General features: G+C 54.9%; 1 protein-coding gene across 4 annotated transcripts in view; it reads left to right on the top strand.

Annotated features, from left to right (window-relative positions):
* Positions 1–21,675, top strand: part of TACC2 (transforming acidic coiled-coil containing protein 2) — a 116,064-nt gene extending 94,389 nt beyond the window's left edge. For 3 of the 4 annotated variants that reach the window (XM_054690703.1, XM_054690702.1, XM_054690701.1), the window contains 8 exons: positions 900–1,071; positions 9,410–9,553; positions 9,959–10,035; positions 13,450–13,493; positions 18,325–18,485; positions 18,684–18,790; positions 19,129–19,249; positions 21,331–21,675. In XM_054690703.1, the coding sequence (XP_054546678.1) occupies positions 900–1,071; positions 9,410–9,553; positions 9,959–10,035; positions 13,450–13,493; positions 18,325–18,485; positions 18,684–18,790; positions 19,129–19,249; positions 21,331–21,396 (892 nt within the window). In that variant the 3' untranslated portion in view covers positions 21,397–21,675. Of the gene's footprint in view, positions 1–899; positions 1,072–2,266; positions 2,408–3,236; positions 3,327–9,409; positions 9,554–9,958; positions 10,036–13,449; positions 13,494–18,324; positions 18,486–18,683; positions 18,791–19,128; positions 19,250–21,330 lie in introns of all 4 variants that reach the window. The other variant, XM_037497393.2, reaches the window with a different exon arrangement.
* The last annotated feature ends 294 nt before the right edge of the window (positions 21,676–21,969 follow it).

Here is a 21,969-nt window from a genome sequence, read left to right as displayed (position 1 = left end):
CCTTTGGACTAAGGAGAACACCTTTCTCAGCCAAGAGCCCCTCTGCAGGCCCCCGACATGTGATGTTCACTGAGCCCCAGAACCCACCCCAGCCCTTCCTGGCTGTGTGAGCTGATGCCAGTCACCTAACCCTCCCGGGCTGCAGTTTCCTCCTGTGTAGACTAAGGGTCAAAATAAACCAACCCTGTAGGGATTTCATGACAGTTAAATGGGGCTCTCGTTGATACCCCACAGCTGTGTGCTGGGCTCGGGGTACCGGTCCTCTGAAACCATTGAAGGGTAAACTGAGATGCTATGAGCAAAGCGCTTGTCCCGGGACCTGATGCACATAATGTGCCCGAGAGACACTTGTGATTAATTGGGGGGTGAATACGAGCCCTTAGGGCCACCTCTGTGCGGTGAAGTGTCCCTGAGTTGGGGCCTTCCTGTCCTCTCCTGCCTGTCCCTCCCACAGTGCAGGAGTGGGACTCTTGCTCTGACTTCCCTAACTTACTCCAGAATCTGCCCAGGAGGATGAGGGACAGGGTGTCCTCACAGAAGCAGCCTGTGTGATGGGCCAAGCTGAGTCCTTCACACGCGGTATCTCACTTGCTCTTCACAAGGTGTGTCGTCTCCACCTTACAGACAAGGGCTGAGGCACACACCTGGTCACTTCCCCTGGGGCACACAGCCAAGCCTGGCCTCTGCCTAGTTCCGGAGCAAGCCCTGGTGGGTGGAGCCTGGGACTCCACCTCTCCATGTCAGCAGGCCCTGGGGCCAGGCTGCACCAGCCCCTCCTCGGGCCCTTGGCGCCTGAGAGCCCGGCCCTGGATGTCCAGGGCCCCTCTGGAGCGGGGCTGTCCTGGTCCATCTCCACAGGTTTCTGAGGAGGAGAGTGAAGGTGGCCTTTACTTCCTCAGGTCAAGTTTTGAGGAGACAGAAGCTCTTGTCAATGCCGGGGCCCCGGTCCAGCATCCCGTTCCACGAGGGCTGGCCCCCAGCCAAGAGCCACACATGCAGGTGCCAGAGAAATCCTCCCAGAAAGAACTGGAGGCCATGGCCTTGGGCACCACTTCAGAAGCGATTGAAATTGTGAGTGGGGTCAAAGCGTAAGGGGGTTGGGGGGCCGTAAGGGGGGTCGGAGGGCCCGCTGGGTCCCATCACGAGGGGTCCTGCCCTCAGCAGCACTTACCTGGTGCTCTCATGGGGCCCCACCCCATCCCCAAGACCCAGAAGCCCACCTAGGAGATCCCACTCTGGACCAATTTCCAGAGAAAGCCTCCATTCTGCCCTACGAGCTTTCTTTGCTTTCAGGATTATTTATGTCCCCTTTTTTGCTCCTGAGCACTGGGGGCGACTGAGCTACCCTCAGCCACTGTCCCTGCTCTGGGCAGAGGCCAGGGGATGGCAGACCAGGGGACACTCTCTGTTTGAACAACAGTTGGTTTTCTGGGCCTGGGTGATGGGAAATCCCTCTAGTTGGCAGCTCACCCCGTGTGGGACCTTGCAGAGCAGCTGGACCAGAGCTGACACCCGCCCCCACCCCCAGGTCCATCCTTCTAGGTGACTTTTATTGTTTCTTCTCCCTCCCTCCTAGCAATCCCCAGGGGGGCCTGGGGTTGCTGATTTAGTGTGTCATCACTTCACTAGTCTGTGTTAGCAGAACATTCGTGTAGCTCCCCACTGGAGTGCTCATGAAGTGCCTACTATGTGTCTGGCAGTTGGATGCTAGGGAGAGTCTAGGTGCTCTGGCCTCCCCACAGGACCTAGGGGTCCTGCACGTCTCCTCCCACGGGGCTGGCTTCTGATTTGCAGTCGCTCTGATCCACAGGGAGACACTGTTCCATTTGAAATCCCCTTCTCATGTCTTAGAAAACGACCTTTACCACAACCTTACTTCCTTTGATATTTATTCTTGGAGGTATTTGTTGACAAGTTAGGTTATGTCTAGAAAATGTCAACTAGTCTGTCTTCCACCCACTGAGATTTTCAAATAAATAAGCAAATGGTAACTGTCCTCCCGCTGACTGGTGAGGGCTGGAGGGTGGGGCAGGGGTGGGCCCTGAGTCTGTGCTTTGGGGGTGGGGGCTGGGCCTGCCACTGTGACGAGGCCCATCCTCAGCATGTGAGGACTAGTCCAGCGAGCAGGGAAGTGCCAGCACCTAACTGATACTCTCTTTAGCCTTCAGGCAGAAATGTCCAGCAGGTAGCTGCGGGTCCTTGCCTGGGCTCTTTATCACTCTGCTCTCCTCTATTTTCCCTCCGTGTTCTCCTCTGCGGCCTTCAGACAGCTCCCGAGGGCTCCTTGGCCTCTGCTGACGCCCTCCTCAGCAGGCTGGCTCATCCAGCCTCTCTCTGTGGTGCACTTGACTATCTGGAACCCGACTTAGCAGAAAAGAACCCCCCAGTATTTGCTCAGAAACTCCAGGTTTGTAGCCCACGTGTGACGTTTGGGGAGTTTGTCAAAACCTCAGTAGAAAATGAACCTCTGCAGCCCAAATGTGGTGAGGACTTAATGAGGCATTGCCAAGAACGTTCCAAACGAGCTTCCTTCCCCTCAAAGACGGGGAAGCGTAGCGTTCTTGATCCAAGATGCCAAACTGACAGAGATGCTGAGGAACAGACCAGCTGTCTTTCGGTTTGGCAATTGGGCCCAAATATGGTCGTTTTCCAGAAGTTTTGATTGCCCCCAGAGCAGTTTCTGTGATTTATTCACAGAACCGAGGTATTAGGTCATCCTAGCCATGAGGCTAGAGGCATCTCAGACGCCCCTTGAGAAAACACCTCATTCTTGCATCTGGAACCAGAACAATTGCAGCTCTGTGCTTTAAATTTGACAGCTTAATTCGATAACCTCTAGACTCTGATGTTGAGAGCAAAACTTAGATTGTTAACATTTGAGAGAGATGCAAATGCACCCCAGGCATTGCCAGCTGTCTTTACCTTCAACAAACAAAAGGAAAGCCATCCAATCAAACTCTGCAGGCAACATTTTTGATGCCATTTTAAAAATCATTGCCTGTTCTGCTGCCTGCTACTTCCTGGCATTCATGCCAAAGGGCCATTAAAAAGCAAAGGAAATTAAACACTTATTTCATGATCTGCTGAGGTGGTTGTGAAAGAGCCGGAGCGTGTGTTTCTCTGAGTACCTGTCATGCCCATTCACGTGGCACCTTCATTTCTCGGCTGTGGGGGACCTTCCCTTCCTGTCTGGCTGCGTCTCCCTTGCGGCGTGCCTGCCACCCACCCGCGGGCAGGAGGAGTTAGAGTTTGCCCTCATGCGGATAGAAGCCCTGAAGCTGGCCCGGCAGATTGCCCTGGCCTCCCGCAGCCGCCAGGACACCCAGGTACCGACCGGTTTGCTGCCTCTTGAGAATGTTGTGTGGTCCGAAGCTGCTTTGCTAACCGCTGACCGGGCAGGTGTGGCCGGGGTGCCACAAAATGGAATGTTCCAGAAAGCTAAAGGCGTGCCTGGGGCATAGATCCTCACCGAGCACCTGTCTAAGATCCCCTAACTCCACCATGAGGGAACCAGCAGGATGGGCAGGTTGGCTGGAGGGAGGACAATACAAGAAACCGTGTAGGGTCGGGGCAAAGGAGGCTGGTTAGGATTGCACAGTCCATCACGGACTTGTCAGGATGGGACAAACAGGTCATCATCGCCTGTGAGATTTCCTTCTGGCTTCTATAGAAAATCACTTGCTTCTCTACCCAACAAAAACGAGTGGCTGCTTTTCTGATTCCTACAAGTTATCACCTAACCCTGCTGAGGTGGAGCCTGATCACTAGTGAACAGTGAAGCCACGTGGGCCGGCGCTCCCAGCCCCTCCCTGTCAGGGCAGATAGGCAGTCATTGGGCTTTGCTGGCCAGATGGCCCCTGTCGCAGCAGCTGACCGGCTGCCGGAGCTTGGAAAAGACACACGCAGAAGAGCAGGGAACATCACGGGATGTTCCCGTGAAACATCTTTTCTGTCACAGGGCCGCGGGCCACGCAGCCCACACACCGCAGTGTGTGCTCAAGTGGGGAGGGACATTGGCAGGCGTCCTTTCCTGGCTTCTTAGGTTGGGGTGCTGCTTCTCAGCAATGTCGATGAATTGCAAGATGGCGTGTGGCCTGAGGCTCAGCTCAGCCCTCTGGGCTGCCAGCTTCGAGGGGCTGCCTTGTTCCCACCCCAAGTGCAGCGGTCCAGGGTAGCGTCAGACCAGAACCGGGCCCCCGTGTGCTCTGTGACTGGGCACGAGTTGATAAACCACCCTGAGCCTCAGGTTTTCCGTCATGAGATGAAGGAAGCTACAGCGAGTTGGCAGGTTGCTCCTTGGACCGCGGAGATCTGCCGAGAGCAGCGCCGTGGCTGCACACAGTAGGCGCGTAAACAAAGCTGCCGTGGTAGCTGATCTTCACTTTTGCACATAGCCCAATGGGAAACTCACAGCATCTCTCCTCGGTAGGCGGAGGTCCCCGCTTTTTACAGGTGGGGGAACCTAACCAGCCTGACGCCTGATGGAGTCACTGCCTGGAGCTGCAACTTGGGTCTCCAGATGGGAGCCCTGGCTTGTCGTCCCAAGTGACATGTCCTTGGAGCAGGGCCCAGTGGTTTCTCCATCTCCCGTCCTTGGTAAGGGTTCCCTGGGGGGTGGCCCACATGTGGTTTCTCGGAGCCGCAGGGGAGCCTTGTCCCAGAGACATCTCCCAGTGACAGGCCCTCCCCGTGGATGTCCAGGCGGGGAGCGCTGGGCCCCAGGCGGGGACAAGACCGTCATACATGGCTGCCGTCCCTGTTCTTATTGCCGACCCATTGACTTGAGTTTAATTTCTGAGAAGATTCAGTTTAGAAAGCATTTACAGTAAGGATTTTCCCCATTAGATTTATTTCTTGATATTTTTAGATAATGAAGTTTGGCCACTATAAATTTGGGGAACTCCTGTCCATGCATTTGAGGTGGTGTTGGGGCTTCAGATTGAGTCTAGAGTGTTCCGCCTGCCCAGAGGCCCTGCCTCTGAGACCACCTCCGTGATGGCGGTGGGCAGGCCCGTACTGGCCAGAAGCTGATCGCTATCTGGGAGCCTGTTCTGAGGCCATGTGTGCCCATTTTGATTTAGTAAAGATTGTCACACGAATCGACTGAGTGTGGGCCAGAGCGACCTCCCACCTACCTCGGCCATGTTAGAAGAAATATCGCACGGGGGGTGGGGGGGTGGGGACTTTCTTGAGGCCATGGAACACTTTCCCGACGGTCCTAACTTGTATTGCTTTCCTATGAAGCACCGTGACTGTGGCCCGTGGGAAGCAGCTGCCCTGGCCTGAGGCCGGGCCGCCGAGGGTACGCTCTCGAGCTCAGCCTCAGCAGGTGCCTGTGGGATCCTGGTCACACCGACTCTCCAGGGCCCTCCTTGCACTGGAACTGCTGACGCGTAGAAAGACAGCAGCTGTGTCTCCAGTTTGCTCTTGCTGGGCCAGCTGTGGAGGGACACGGCTTTCCTGCATCTCGTTTGTCAGGAGATGCAGAAGTGAGGAGAACCCCATCGGGGCTGGGGGGCGGGCTGTTACCTCCTCTTTGCTTTCCTCCTGCATGCTTCTGGCCAAACTGAGTCAGGTTGTGTCCTCTTGGGGGTGCATCACCCCATCACTGCAAGGTCCAGCTGCCTGAAGTCTGACACAAACCAGGAGCTACTGAGAACCCAGTGCCCTGTCTGTGTGACTTCCGAGAGGGTGGACGACTCCAGGAAGATCAGTTTCATTTGCATGAGTAGCAGAGGTTGCTGGGGGTCCCCAAAACCATTGGCCTTTCTGAGTTGGGACCCCCCCGTAAGGACGAAGAAGTGTCTGGATAACGCAAGAATAACCACCCCACACATGGCAAGCTCAGGACCAGAGAAGAGCTACTAACAGGCACCTTCCGGAAGCAAGGGTGTCGTCCCTAGTGTCTGTCCTCCTGCGTCCCCGAGAGAGAGCGGGGTGCCTGGACGGTATGTCAGCAGGCAAAGGGAGTCAGGTCATGGGCACCCTGTGCGGCTGGCCAGCGGCTGATGTCACAGGCTCTGTCTCCTCCAGACGTGGCTCCCCCAACTCTACATGAACAGCAAGACTCCCCAAAGCCGTGAGGTCAGAGGCGGAGTCTATTTCGAGAACAGAAATCGCCTGCTGCCTTGTTCAGAAGGCCAGGCCATGTCTTGACCCTTTGGGAGGGTGTGGCCGGTGGTGCCTCCTCATCTTGGCCAGCCTGGACTTGAGAGCCACCCCTTGTCAGCTGGAGGGGCACACCGGGCTGAAGCCTCTCCCCTGCCTGGTCTAGCCCGTGTCCATGCTCTGTGACCTCAGCCCCGCTGGCCACAGCCTCCTGACTGGCCTTGCCCTTGGTCCTCGCCCTGTGCACCCCTCCCTGCTCTCCCCAGCCCGGACCTCAGGGACAGGGGCCCTGCCCTGGGCTCAGGCTTCCCTCGAGGCCTGGCAACAGGGTCACAAGGAGACTGAGTCTGGCAGGTGACAGGACCCCTAGCTCCTGACTGCAAGGTCAGAAGGACCCCAGGCATGAGGTCTGCAGGTGTCACCTGGTGACAGGGTCCTCGCGGGGAGGCCACGTCTCGTCAGGCTTGGCTCCTAAAGGAAACTTGGGAGACTGAATTAAGGAGCTGGAAGTTCGTTCTAAAGGCCTGTGCTGGCTGAGTCGCTGTCATTTGACATTTGAATTTGTGATTCTAGCAGCTTTTTGGCCCATTTATAGTGGCAGATGGGGAATTAAGTGATCAAGCAAAACTTGATCTCTAAGTTTGATCTTAAATCAATGAGAGACAAACCTATTCATTTCGGGTAAAACAGTTTCTGGTTGTAAGGGAAAACCAGGGCGTGTACCTCGAATTTAGCAGGCAGATGCTCGACAGGAGTTCAGATGAATTCTGAAGTCATCTGTTCCTTATTGAAACACCAGATGGCCAGGGTTGAGGGTGATAGGAATCCCTGCAAAGGGTCCTATCCTTTTCCATTTACGTGGAAGATTCTCACTGCCCACCTCCCCCCAATTTCTCTCCTTGTTTTGTGAAAGATCTTGAGTAGCTCGAAGCGCATTAAGCTGCGTTGAGCATGTTTGGTTTCTGTCCCGAAGGAGAAAGTTAATTTTATTCATTTTCTCTTGTGCTTTCAGGGAGCTGGTTTATTTTGTTTTTGTTTTTGTTTTTTAAAAGATCATGTATTTTTTTTTAAAGATTTATTTTTATTTATTTATATATAACAAGCACTGGGTACAGTCAGAAGCGTGGGAGGGCGAAAGAATTCACCAGAGCCAGAGCGGGGAGCAGAGCAGGCAGAAGGACCGAAGGACACTGCTGAGGGGAGCAGCGGGCGGCAGGAGAGGTCTGCGTGCCATGTGGGACCCTCCTCCGGTGGCCTGGGAGCAGCCGGGGATCGAACCAGCGCTGCAGAGGCTGCAGGCAGCTTCGCAACCCAGCGCTCAACCGCTGCACCACCGGGGAGGCCCGAGCTGGTTTATTTTGGGTGGGAACTGAACCTTGTTCCTTGTTCCTGGAAACCTTTCTGCCGGGTCTCTCAGACCCCCCATTTTTCTTTCAGGAGGTCCAGGATGAGTTCGATGGTGTCTAGTGTTCTTTCCATTTTGAAATTTTATTCTAATTTTTAAAGGAATGCATTATTTTGCTTAAAAAGTGGCAAGAATGGCTTTTTTAAAATCCTCTTCAGAATTTTGTTTTTATGCACTTTCTCCATAATACAAACGCTGAGGCTTGATGCCTCAGGATGGGTTTCCAGTTCTGTCCTGAGACATTTCTGAGTGATGAGACCCTCGAGGGCACTTCAGGCACCTGCTGGGCTGCGATCTCTCTTCTGGGAGGTCACTGTGGAGGTGGTTCTGGCCGAATGTTCTTTAGTGGAGGCTCCTTTAGGACCCGAGCATGACGAGTGGGCTCCCCTGGACACGTGAGTGTGTCTGTAGGGTTGGACAAGGTCTGGCTGCTCCCCTCTCTGCCCAGCAGTAGCGATTCGGGGTCCACTTCAGAGTTAGCCAAAATACTCGAGGCCAGGCAGAGACAGCGAGGCCCAAGCAACAGAAGCCCGCTCCCGGACCAGCAAACCACTCAGTTCAGCTTGCATGTGTCCGACTAACTGGGCCTAACTCACTCATCTCCAGTCCTATCCATTAGCCCCCGCCCAGGGTTTCTGAGCCGTCTCCCTCCTCCTGGTCCCCTTCGTGATGTTGGAGGTGGGCGAGCAGGCCCGGCCTTGTGGCCCAAAAGAGAAATCCGCCTCAAGTCCCACCGCCCCTACCCCCTCCACTCCCCCCACCCTAGTTACCAGTGGCGCTGCCCCGCTACCTGCCGCCTTTTACAGGATGAGTCCACGTCAGTCTTTTCCTGAATCGCCCGCTCTTTCTACTGCGCTGTGGTGTTCTGGGCACTGCTCGGTTTCTTCTCCGTTTCCCAAGGAAGAAGCAGCCACTTCCTGCGAGTTAACCCACCACTGCTTCCCGTCCAGCTGAACATGCCCAGCCCCTTGGCGGCCAGGGCGGCACCGGCAGGGTGATGAATAGGACTGAGAGTGTGGCTGGTTTGCTGTTTCTCTGGCGGTAGAACTAGACACCGCCCCTGCGCTGGCTGGGGCCTCCTAACCCTGCATCTCGAGTGTCTTGGAAATTGCTGAGCATCTTGTGCATTGGTGGGGGAGGGGACGGCAGACCCCTCCTCCTTCAAGAAGGGAGGGGTCCATCCTCAGGCTATAAAGCTGTTGAGGCAGTGGGACTGGGGTGGGGCTGGGGAATCCGGCCTTGTGCTGAGCATCCTCTCAGCTAAATGAAGATCGTTCCTCATCCAGTTTTCAGTCTTCCCTTTGACTTGACAGACCCACCTCTGGCTGGCTGGCGTCCAGAAACTAGCTGTTGAAGGTGACCTTGGTTGACAACTGTGCTTGGCTTTAAACTTTGTGTGGCTCGTATCCTTTTAAACGGAGCTAACCAGATGGCCCCAAATTGAAGCGAGGACAGACTCACAAAAACGAGCAGCTCTGTGGTTATTAAAGACGAGGCAGATGCAGACAAGCATCCAACGTTGTGTTCGCCGTCCGGCTTTTGTTCTGAAGTAGAGCCTGCTGGCTGGCGACCAGGGTCCCTGCGCTGGGCCCAGAAGCCTGGCGTCTGATAAGTGGCAGTGATAAGCAGGCCCCAGACGCACTGGACTCGGTGCTGGGAGTCTGGGGGGCTCTGCCACCAGCCCCTCTGTCTGCCCGTGCGGTGCCAAGGGGCAGATGTCCACCATCGTGCCCAGCATCGCCCCACTCATCAGTCTCACCATCGCTTCATACTTCTGATGTTCTTTGTTTCAAAACCATACGGTGACCCATTCATGAGGGCGTGGATGTGACCCTCTCTTGCGAGATTCCTGTTAACCTTCTTTTTTCTTTCTTTTAATGCAAAATCATTCCACAGAGAGAGGCTGCTCACCCGACGGATGTCTCCATCTCCAAAAGCGCCTTGTACTCCCGCATCGGGGCCTCCGAGGTGGAGAAGCCCACCAGCCTCCTGTTCCAGCAACCCAGCTTGGACTCTGCACTCCAGATGGCCAGAGCCGAGGTGCGGCCCCGGGCTCAGGAGGGCCGGCTCTGGGGAAAGACCTGTTTTGAGATCTGCTTCTGCCCCCACCCACAAGCACACCTCCCCGGGTTCACAGACTGTCCCCCTCTGCAGGGACAGTGGCATCGCCCTCCCAGTCCTGCATAATGAGCCTTTATGGCTTTATTTGGTTTATAAGGAAAAGAAGATGCCTTTCAGTTGCTCCGGGGTAGAGGGGCTTTGTGAATGTCTGACGCCTGGCTTATTGCTGTCTTCTGCCAGAGGAAATTCTCAGCATACAGTCTTGGCTGGTGTTGGAAGTTTTCATTCTACATTTAGTCCATGTTTCCTGGTCCTGGACCGCAAATTGCTCAGATGTAAATTCACTCCTTGGAGCTAACCTTTCTCTTCTTCCCCCCATACCAGATCATAACCAAGGAGAGAGAGGTCTCAGAGTGGAAAGATAAATACGAAGAAAGCCGGCGGGAAGTGATGGAAATGAGGTCAGTGACAAGCACCGGCTCCCCTGTGGCTTGACGACAGCTGGAGCTGGGGGCGCGCTCCTCTGCGCGAGCTGTCTTTTCTTAATTACTCACGGTCCCTATTTTCCTATGAGCATCTTTGGTATATTACGGTTATGAAAGCATCACACACACGAATTGAACACTGCAATCAAATAAACATGTATAGAACATGAAACCAGTCGTCGCCCCCAGCAAGGGTTCCACGCCCCTCAGGTCCTGCTCCGGGGTCTCCTTCCAAGAATTCCCCTTATCTGAAGGCAGATGTGTGACTGTATCTAGATAGCTTCGTTTTTTCCCCAAACAAATGGGAACGTGCAAGTATACATTATCCTGCACTCTTTTTTAATGTAACAGCTTGTCTTGGACAGACTTTTATACATCTGGACCTCATTGTTTAGCTGGTGCTAATAGTCCTCACATATTCATTTCTCCAGTGCCAGTGGATAAATATTTAGGTTGTCTCCCAACTTCCCCGTGATGAATTTGTTTTCATTTGCTACATTTGTAATAGAAAGAGGAGGGCTGCCGTGCATTAAATGCCTACCACGTGCCACGCGCCGTGCCTCTGGCCAGAGATGCACGGCCTCCGTTCCCCCGATAGCTGGCAAGGAGGGCTCGCCGGCTGCTTGTAGTGGAGGCTCAGAGAGGCTGGGTGACTCGCTGAGTCAGGCCTCAGGCTTCGACTTAGAAGAACATAAATTTGAATCCATCTTTCTGATTTCAAACTCCAAGCTCTTCCCACTGTCCCCAGCATCCTGCCTCCTCCTCATCCCATCTGATACTTCTTTTCTCCCTCAATTCATCATCTTAAGAACTAAGAATCCGGACCTCTCTGGTGGTGCAGGCGGTTGAGTGCAGAGCTGTGGAGCTGTCCGCAGCCTCTGCAGTGCCGGTTCGATCCCTGCCGACCGCAGAGATACCCACATGGTGGGGCAGACCTCTCCTGTCTGCTGCTGCTCCCCTCAGCAGTGTATTTCAGTTGGTCTGTCTGTTCTGTTCCCCACTCTGTCTCGGGTGAATCCTCTCACCCTCCCGCACATCTGGCCTGTACACCGGTTCTTGTAAAAAAATAAATAAATCTTTAAAAACAAAACAAAAGAACTATGAAGCCAACTCTAGAAGTTACCCTGGGGATGTGCTTTTTAAAATTTTCATGTTACTGGTGTTTTGAAAGCACCTTCAGCCCTCACCTTGACCTTGGCCAGCTGAGTTGGTCTCCTTGGCCAGCCCCTGGCCACACCTGGATCTGAGGGCTGCTCTTGCAGCCACAGTTCAGTTTGTTGCACTCCTACCTTCTTCAGCACGAGCTGCATTAACTCAGGGGACTTCCAGTAGCGAGAGGAGAGGTGGGCCAGACAGAACCAATCACTTAGCAAGAGGGAAGACCTGGCACCGTTGAAAATCCATGATAGACTTCACTTTTCAGGCTCGATGTTTGGGAGTAAGGGGACGGATGGATTTTTAAAGCACCACACATGGGTCGAAGCACCACACATGGGTTGTGCCACACAGGTACCAGTCTAGCCTCAGAATCAAGTGCATCCTGGCCTCCTGTTCTAAGTAACAGGCACACTATTTCTGCAATCCTGTCCCATTTTCTAGGTCAAGTGGTTTCTTCCTGAAAGTTCTCCTGTTTGTTCTCTTTCTGCTGCTGTTTTTCTTACCACTTCTGGAGGTTAATTTTAGTGTGGTACTTCACATTCAAACTGAGGCCCTAGAGTTGCATTATTTTTAATCTTTTTCCCCTCTTTATCTTGGGGGTGGCGGTGGGAGGGTTGGGAGGAGACAGGGTGGCTTCGGGGAGCAGGACATCCTGGGGATGCCAGCCTCCAGGAGGTGCTGTTTGTCCTGGGTGGGGCTTCAAGAGGCACCAACTAATGAAGCTCACGGATCTCCATGGCTTGAGTGGCAGCCCGGCCTGCCCCTGGAGCCTGACTGCTTCCGGGCCGGTTCCCTGGCTCGGGTCCTACTTTACCTCCTCTGTAAAAGGCTGTAAAGCACAGTGCCTGAAGGCAGCCTGAGGGCAATGAACAAAGACTCCAGAGTTCAGTGCCTAAACTCCTATCCTAGCTCTGCTCCTTTGTGGCCCCAGGACCCTGGGAGGTTTCCCAAATGGCCCTGCGCTCCGATACCCCTGTGGATGAGGTGGAAATGCAGTAGAGCTGATCTAGCTCCGGGCGCCTGTCTCCCTGCATCCTGACAGCACACGTCTGTCCCTGCTCTAGACCCAGAGGGGCGATGGGTTTAGAGGTGTGGCCTCCCTGTTTCTCATTCGGGGTCATTTTCAGAGATAACCCTAGAGGATCTGTCCTGGGGTGAGGCCCTGGCCTGGGGATCATGGTCGAGAAGCTGCAGACACCCAGCAGCTGCCAGGCTGCTTGACTTTGCAGAACGTGTTTTTGCAGAATCCCCTTTCACCTCAGTTAACACCCCCCGCAGCCCTGAAGGTCAGAGTCTGGGGTAGTGCTCACTACACCTGGGAGGCAGCTGAACGAACCCCCAGTGCCCATCACCAGCTCGCCCAGCTGCACAGCTAGGGAGGCAGGGCCAGCTGTCGTTGGGCCCTGGATTTGTTGTTTGGCACCTCTTGGTTCTCTCGTGGAGAACAATTATTAGATAATACAGATGCACCCCCAGGAAGGTTCTTCCAGAAAACTGACTTTGGAGGGGGACCTCTTCCCTCCTTGGTCCTTGCCCCTGGGGGCAGCGGTGAGGCCACCTTACAAGCAAGGGTTCTGCATGGGTTTGTGCAGCTGCTGTTCCTTGAGGCTACCCGTGAAGTGCTACTTCTCCCCCCACCGAAAAAATAAAAACCTGCAGGTAGTAAGAAGGAGCCATAGGCCTTGTACTGTGATGCCATATGTATGAGATGTTTGGGAAGAAGATTCAGATAAAATGTTAAGTTCTATAGAGGGGAATCAGGGAAGGCTTCCTGGAAGAGATGGCATTTGAATTGGACCTTGAAGAAACAGACTGTGAGAAGTAGAGATGGGGAGGGGAGTGAATAACATGGGCAGGGGTGTGGGGTGAGAAAGCCCAGAGCAAACAAGAAGTCATTTATTCGCATTGAACCACTGTGTTCTCGAGGTGATGCTGAAGAAGGGAGATCAGGCCAGGTTGTCAAGGGTGTCGACTGCCAAGCTGAGGGCTTGGCTTTTCTCAGTGGACAGTGGGGAAGCATTGAAGGTTTTACACAGGTGAGTGGTGTGTTCAGAATCACCCACTAGGAAAACGAACCTGCTTGGTGTGCAAAGAGAGTCCTGAGGTTGGAGATGGTAGAAGTCACCAACCCGGACAAGCAAGACGTGTCCTCTGCTGCCTGGTCAGGAACCCCTTGTGAGACTGTAAACCTTTCCCTGTCATGGTTCCAATGTATTTTTACTTCTCTTGCAGGAAGATAGTGGCTGAGTACGAGAAGACCATCGCTCAAATGATAGGTGGGTGTCCTGACTTTCGGGGGGCTCAGGCCCACTCTAGGGCTTCTAAACTGGGGGGTGGGCTTTGAAGAAGGGGGCTCAGAGCACAAGGTCCTTCAGGGAGGGACCCAAGCAGCTCAGATGGTGGCTTCACCCAAGGCAGTGAGCCTGGGGACCTCCCGGAACCCCCCACTAGAATGTCCCTTGGCGTTATTCCTGCCTGTTGGAGGCCACGGCCGCCAAATGACCAGCCAGGACTGTCCACCTCAAGGGGAGGAGACTTGGTTGGCTCCTTGGATGCTTGGGAGCTTTTTTGCTCATAGGAGAGACTGGGAACCAAATTCCTAAATTCCAATTTCACTTAGACCAAAGTGACAGAATGTCCCACTCGGCCTGTACAGGGTCCACGCGAGGCTAGCAGAGCGCGTGGCAGCCCCCTGCCTGCCCACTCCCTCCTGTGACCAACAGCTGCTGTTGACCAGCCACAGCCCGCTCCTCTGACCATGGTCCCTGCCTCAGAATCCCTCTCATTGCAGCAGCCCTGACAGCCAGTACTGACAGCTTGCAATAGAGGCCTCAGAGGCCTCAGAGTGCAACTGAGACACACTGGGCTTTGTTCTTTGTCTTTTAATAATGAGAAAAGGTCTTGTAGTTCAAATCCAGGCTTTTTACACTAGTGATCATTTTTCAGAAACGACATTAGGACACTAGGGCGACACGTTTGTGTTTGCTTCTCTATTTGCTAGGCCCACGATGCCAGGTTTTCAAATTATTTTGTTTTTAAGGACCCAGAGAAAAGCCCCAGCTCCATGCAAACTGCACGTGGGTGTCAAGCCTCACCTCGTGCTCATCTCAGGAAAGATGAGAACAACCTGGGGGACAGTGAGGAGGCAAGAGTCGAGGCCTCCGCCCAGAGAGCTCAGGCTTTTTGTTACCATGAAGGCCGTGTCCCCAGAGCTCAGAGAGAAACCTCCGGGTGTGCCTAGGAATGGGCCACTTGGCGTGTGCTTCTATGCAATGAAACCTCTTTATTAAATTGGTGTCAGGCTTTATGAAAACATATGAATGAGGTTAAAAAAAGGAGTGTAAACCAAAAAGGAAATCCTCTTGGAACTGGACCAGCTGGTAAAAGTTGTGGGAGGAAGGATTTATGTCTCCAGCGTGCGGGGTCTGGCGAGCTGAGCACGCCCTTCGCCTCCTGGAGCCTCGGGAGATGAAAACACCGCCCGGCCTCCCCGGCTCCTCTGGAAGCTTCCTTCTGCATCTCAGTCATGTGTTTGTCCTTTTGCCGTTGACAGTGACATTTAGGCAGGTGTTGAAATGGGGGTACAAGGCCCATGCCCCTAGGGAAGGCTGCCAGAGCCATCTTTTACTGCTCGGCTGGTGTTTCCCCATGAGCAGACACCCCCTCTTGAAAACTAGAAGAGTGAGAGTCTCTAGTTGGCTCCAGGGCCTGTCCTCGCGACTCAGCAAGGTCGTTTCGCTGAGGCGTCCTCACAGTTTGTCCAGGTGACACTTTTTGCAACAGCACATTGAATTCCAGAGGAGCCTATGGAAACCTGCTTCCAGGGATCATGGTCACACAGCCCCCAACTGCTCCCCCAAGCCTCCCCCCGTACCTTCCTTTCCCATACCTACCTGCCCACCTCTCACCTGTCCCCCCCACATGCTTACTCCTCCCCACCCGACATGCCTGCCCCTCTCCCTCAGGGACCTGGTACATGTTTGACCTGAGGGTGCCCTCTCCAAGTTCTGTGAACCCCTCTTGAATGTTCGAGCTTCCCGGTGGCTCTGACACCCCTCCTGGCTGGAAGCAGTGTCCTCGCTCAGTGGCCTCTCCCGGGTCCACTCCCTGCCCTCACAAGCGACGTAGTGTCCTTTTCATCACCCACTTGCCGAGCTGTTCTCATCAGCCAGGCGCCCATCGTGGCTGCCGACCGACGTCAGTACTGCCGGTCATGGCGAGGCCCACATGGCCCCCAGGTCCTGGTGCCCTGGCCAGCCACCACGCGGGGCTGAGGCCTGGCCGGGTCTGGACACGGCGATGGGCAGATGCACCTTCCCTGGACGGGTGAGGGGCTCTCGCTGTGTGGAGTCACACCCCAGCATCCCACCTGCACCCCATGGCCTCGCTTTCACTGCCCCAGCCGGTGTCGTGGAAAGGCGGGCTCAGCCCCAGGCTGCTTGGCAGTCAGGACCAGAGAGAATGTGCTCGCCTTTTGAAGTTCAGACCAGTTTTTACCCACCCTGCTGCCCCTCCTAGCTCGGTGCACTCCCTTAAACCTTCACAAACGCTCCACGCCAGCCTGGCTGCCTCCACCCTCCTCATTACATGTTACTAATAGAACCTGTTTCGTTAGGTTCAAATGTTGAGTATCTAGAATTCGGAGCAAAAGGACCTCTTTGCTTCTGCATTCTAGGTTGTTGCGATTGTTTTTTTCTGCTTTCCTAACAACTGCCCTGATTATCTGTTTTGCTTCCATTTTCTGTTGCTTCTTCCCCTTTGCTTGCAAAACACACAGGCAAGCCTGGTAAGTAAATGCTTTTCCCCTGATTTGACCCCCTGCACCCCTTGTTTGTTTGTTTTTTGATTTTTGTTACTTTTGCTTTCTGTATTTGCTGCATCCCCCCCGGGCTGGATGGTGTTTTGCCTGGTAAGGCCCAGCCAGCTCCCGGCCATTGTTTTGTTGGTTTGCTGCTCATTTCCTGACTTGAAGACACGAACTGCCTTTGTAATTTACAATAAGAATTCCGGAGTGTTCTCGCCTCCTGGGTCTTCCGGGAAGTAGTGTTTTTAGAAGGGTTGGCTGGGGAGGGAAGGAGACCCGAGGCAGGCCGGTCTCCAGTGAGAAGTCAGGTGGACTCTGCTTCTTTCCCGAGCTGGCGACACGTGGCCACGGCCTGACAGAGGCCCGGGACGTGCCCCGTACCGCGCGCCGAGAGCCGAGGGAGCAGCAAAAACGCAGGCTGAAAACCTGCATGTCCTTACTGGGTTACCAGGGACATGTTGAGACACCCACTTGCTGTTTTGGGGTCTGAAGCAGCTGGGGGACTGACCACTGGCAGTTCTCGCTCGCTGTGCTAGCGGCCACCCTCTGTGACATCAATTTAGGGGGAGACCGAGGCACACAGGTTAAAACCCTGGCCTAAGGTCACAGTCAGGAAGTGTCAGAGCCAGGGTTTGAACCTGGGCAGGCAGACTCTGGCACCTGGTTTCTCACCTCCGCCCAGTAGCAGTGGCTCTGAGAGGCAGGGTTAGAGGGACAGCGGGCATCGTGCAGGCCTTCTTCTCCCAGCGTGGCCCATGGGCCGGCGGCCTCAGCATCCGGGGGGAGCTTGGCACAGATGAGGGGCTCACGTTCTGAAGCAGAACCTAGTGGGTAGGGCGCAGGTAGTGTTTGAGCAAGCCGCCCACTGTGTCCGATGCACGCTCACACGTGAGGACCCTTTCTTTTGGAGCTGAGAACGTGGGGCTCTGAGAGTCAGCTTCTGAGCGAGTGCATCAGGGCTGGAGCTGAAGCCACGGTGGGCCCTGGCCTGTGCTCACCGTGCCAGGATCTGTCTCACTGCAGGTTTCACAGGGGCAACCGTTTCTCGGGAACCTGAGGAAAAGAACCCAAAGCAGGTGCCCGGGGAAGGTGCCTCTGAGTGAGTGAGGGGAGCCCTGGGGAGCTCTGGAGTGTTCCCCACAAACAGCACAGCAGTGCTGAGCCTGGCAGGTGGAGCAGAGAGGGCAGAGCGCGTGGGGGGACGGCGCTTGCATGTTCTTCCCAGCGTGGTGGAGTCTTCTGAGCAGGAGAGAGAGACCTGGCATTACTTCTGGTCAGTCTGGCTGCTGGGGACAGGCCCAGCATGAAAGACCCCCGTTCACATGCCCAGAAGCTGCTCTTACCGGTGCTGGTGCCACTTCCCGCTGGCCCCATCCTGCAGCTGACACCTGGGCAGTGTGGGCAGCAGGCATCCCCCGCAGGGCACCTGGGGCTGAGGAAGGACAGTCTGTGGAGCTCCTTCCCCCAGGGACTCTGAGCAGGGGTTTCCCCCCACACACATACACTCCTCTGTCACCAAAGCTCCAGAAAGATCAGGTGGGGTGCCTCCCCACCCACCGAGGCCACTCACAGTTCAGCACAGGGAGGACAGGGCTCTGGCTGGGGGGGCTATGATGCAGGAAACGCCTTCCCAGCAATGTGAGGTGGTCTCCCAGCCCCTGGGGAGGGAGTTGGCTTGTGGCAGCCGAGGTGGGGGAGGTGGAGGACAGAATAGCCACTGTGGGCGGGGCTGGAATTTCACCCTTTTAGTACAAGACTGAAAAACTCACTTGCACAGAAATAGCTGCATTTTCCTTGGAGCCAAGATCCCTGCTGTGGCCAAGGAGCTGTCAGTCTCTTGTGCGGTAGAATCAGGGACGACAGTTACGTGGGCTTTGGGCTTAAAGATGAAGAAACCTTTTTCTTTTCCAAAGATCATCTCTTTGTCTTGAGACCTTGAACTACCCCCGCTCCCAGCCCAGTCCACCCACTTTCTAAGCTCGCTCAGCACTAAAGTCAGCAGTGAAGATTCCTACTGTCAAAGCAAATAGAATCTCTGGGGTCTCCAGGGTCAACTGCAAGGGGCTGCATGGAGCAGGTGGAAGCACAGGGGCTAATTTCCATCCATCTAATACTGTGGGGCCCGGGTATGGGGTGCTGGCTGTGGGTTTTGCTGCTTCAGAGGCAGAGTCAGGGTGGGGGTAGGGGCTGGGGAGTCTGAAATGTCTCACCTGTGTCAGCGGTGTGGTGTGCGAGGCCTCTCTGGCCCCTGAAACCAGCTTGTGACTCCACGGGCTGCATGGTTTTGTTGTGTCTCCTGCCAGAGGACGAACAGAGGGAGAAGTCCGTCTCCCACCAGACGGTCCAGCAGCTGGTCCTGGAGAAGGAGCAAGCCCTGGCCGACCTGAACTCTGTGGAGAAGTCCCTGGCTGACCTCTTCAGGAGATACGAGAAGATGAAGGAGGTTTTGGAAGGCTTCCGCAAGGTGGGGCTCAGCAGGCTGCTGGATCTGTGGGTGGAGAGGCTGGAGCAGGCTGGGCGGGGCTGGGACCTTCCAGAAGCCTGTCTTTGCTGGCTGAGAAGTTGGCCTCGACTGGTAGAGATGTGACTACATCAGAGTTCTTGGGGTTCCCAACGCTCAGCGTGTCTTCTGTGGTTTCGGCCCCGTCCTCTGTGGTGTCAGAATGAAGAGGTGTTGAAGAAGTGTGCGCAGGAGTACCTGTCCCGGGTGAAGAAGGAAGAGCAAAGGTACCAGGCTCTGAAGGTGCACGCGGAGGAGAAGCTAGACAGGTAACCCTGGCCCCTGGCCCCTGCAAGGGCGTCTGGGAGCTCCCGGGGCCCCCAGGCTGGCTCCGGACGGACGGATAATGTCCTGCGTTTCTTCTGTGCAATAAGCCTGTGCTCCCAATTAGCTTTCATTTTGGTAAGTGAGGGATGCATGTTGCCCCTCCAGGGCACCCCTCAATGCACCGTGAGGATGTGGGTTCTCATGGGCCCCTGTATTCAGGCCCCTGTTGGTGGGAGCTGGACCCAGAGGGCTCCCCCTGGCCAGAGGTGGGAGGAGGAAAGTGTCTGTAGGAAATGTTGACCATTTCTGGGCTCTCCTTACCCCCACCCCATTTAACCAGGGCCAACGCCGAGATAGCCCAGGTCCGGGGCAAGGCCCAGCAGGAGCAGGCCGCCTACCAGGCCAGCCTGCGGAAGGAGCAGCTGCGGGTAGATGCGCTGGAGAGGACGCTGGAGCAGAAGGTAATGGGGTGGGGGGGTCTGGGCTTCCCAGCAGCCCCCAAAGACAGGAGCTCCCCCGTCGGAAGACACGGTTTAGAGCCAGCCCCGAGACTGGCCTCCTGCCTGGGATACTCACTGCTGTTTTTCATTCCTTGCCCACATTCAAGAATCCAGTAAGCCTCTGCTGTGTGTCAGACACATAGCACTTAGCCCGGCCTGCAGCCTGCCTGCTGGTGAGTGGGTGGGGTCCCCCCGAGGGGGCCCCAGCAAAGACAGCTGACTGCCGGGAGATTGTACCTTGTCAGGGACAGAAGGGCTGGAGATCTTGCTGAGGCCCCTCAGTTTGTCCCCAGGTCTCCTGGTCTCCCATCTAGCGCTCAGTCTGTAACCGCCTCTCCCTGCGTGTCTAACGAGAGCCCCTTCTGCGCGGGGGGGTTGTCTGAAGAGTGTAGGGCGGCAGGGCCAGGCCCCCAGCTGTTTCCAGACATTGTTCCAGTTCATCTACTAGATCTAGGAGTCCCCTGAGCGCTCGTCAGAGATGGAGGCCTGGGCTGGCAGCCGTGCTGCACCCCGGGGCCCTGATGGGCACTGTGGGGGGAGGGGTGGCCAGGAGGCCAGGGTGTCTCCTGTGTGGTCTCTGCTACCCCAGCAGCGCCCAGTGGGCCTCGGCTGGCCTGCTTCCAGCCAGGTTCCAGCGTGGTGTGGCTGTGCTGACACAGGATTGGCGTGTCACCTCCCCCAATGGTGTCTTGAGCCCTGGGACCTGGGGGCTCCGGTACTGCACCCCCGCCACCATCCCTGATGACCCCAGGCAAGCCTCACACTTCCCCCCATTTCTGGGTTTGTAGTGTTGGAGAATTAATCCTGAAAACCTTGAAGACTCCCCCAGCCCGGAAAATGATCTGGCTGATCATGGAAGGACCTTCCTGAGGCCCCTGGGGAGTAGCCACTGTGCCTGCTTGGGCTGCGCCCCATGCTCCACCCCCGTTGTCCGGGGTCCATGCAGAGACACACTCCTGCTCTATTCCTCTCGGGCTGAAAAAGACACAGGGCTGCTGAAAAAGACAGGCTCGCACCAGAAAGCTTCACCTCTCTGGGCTTGAGTGGAAAGTGGGGTGGTAATGGGGCCGCCACTGAGGGGCTCCTGCGAGGCGAGAGACCCCACAGCGCCTGGGGTGTGTTTAGAATGGAGAGCGGCACACAGGAAGATGGGAAAAATCAACCCCTGCAGTGACAGTCACGGTAATAGCGGTAATTTCAGGATTAGCCGTGTACCTCGAGAGCTGCATCTCCCAGGGGGCATTTCAGCGTCTCAGGACGGAGCCTCTGAGAGCCATAGTGTCTGGAAGGTCATGTTTCAGGCAAGCTGGTCAGGGCTAGGGCAGGACAGAGGTGAGGCATGAATTTCACATCCCCTAAGAAACTCCAGTTCTTGCCAAGCACCAGCCAGAAACGGGGACACATGGCTCCAGGCCAGAGCAGATCTCTGGGGGCTCCGTACAGCCTCAGGGGACAGACTTGTGGTTGAGGCTCATCACCCTGGGGACCTCCAGCTAGCTAGAGGTCAAAATGCTGCTAGAATGTTCCTGGATTACCAGAAAGTTGGTGCCCCCTGGGAGAGGGCCACAGAGATTGACTGTTGAGCCAGATGGAACTTTCTCCTGAGAGCAAAGCCCCACCCGTCCAGATGGACGTCACCCCTTAGGGTCCCCCTTAGAGAGTGGGTTACCAGTGCGAGACAACGGGGCTGTGGAGGGAGCTGGTGCTTGTGAACGCTCTGCCATGTGCTGGTCGCTGTGCTGGTCGACTTTACATTTTAGCCCTCATTTAGTCCTCAGGGACAAATGTTATCATCCACATTTTAAAGATCACAAAATCAAAGCTCAGAGAGACTGTGTAACTTGCCCAAGGTCACACAGCAAGGCGGGGTATAGATTTAGATTGCGCATCTCTAAGTCATTTCTCTCGCTGCGTTAGAGCATTTCAGAGGTACCAAGTGTTCTGGGGGACCCCAGACCCCTAAAAAAATCTAATGACTTTTCTGATTGGCTTAATTTCAAACCACCAGGAGATTTCAGCAGCCTTTCTTTATCTTCTTGCAGAATAAAGAGATAGAAGAACTCACCAAGATCTGTGACGAACTGATTGCCAAAATGGGGAAAAGCTAACTTTGAACCAAATGTCTGGACTTGACTGTTGCGTGCAATATGACCGTCGGCACACTGCTGTCCGCCCGTTGTGCGGACGGGTTCTCTTTTCACTTTTTCGTATGCACTACTGTATTTCCTTTCTAAATAAAGTTGATTTGATTGTATGCAGTTCTAAGGAGACTATCAGAATTTCTTGCTATTGGTTTGCATTTTCCTAGTATAATTCATAGCAAGTTGACCTCAGCGTTCCTGTATCAGGGAGATGGTCTGATTCTCTAATAAAAGACACATCGCTGACCTTGGCCTTGCCCTTTGTACCTGAGTTCCCAGGGTGAGCAGCTTTTGGATTTCATATGAACTTGTACAGCTTGCACAGGGACTCTTGCCTTAAAGAGCGTAAACTTGATCTGCATTTGCTGATTTGTTTTAAAAAAAAATGCATGTTTCAAATAAAATTCTCTATTGTAAATAAATTTTTTTCTTTGGATCTTGGCAGTAAGTGTGGCTCGGATTTTTTTTTTTTTTTTTTTTTTGTGGGACCCTCGCCGGCAGCCGGGGAACGAACCGGCGCTGCAGAACCGGTGCTGCAGA

This window comes from Talpa occidentalis, unplaced genomic scaffold (genome assembly GCF_014898055.3).
Source record: "Talpa occidentalis isolate TD23 unplaced genomic scaffold, MPIMG_talOcc4v2.1 talOcc4.8, whole genome shotgun sequence".
In the NCBI taxonomy this organism is placed as follows: Eukaryota; Metazoa; Chordata; class Mammalia; order Eulipotyphla; family Talpidae; genus Talpa; species Talpa occidentalis.
The sequence above is the reverse complement of the archived record's forward strand: the minus strand, read 5'-3'. Positions and strand labels throughout refer to the sequence as shown.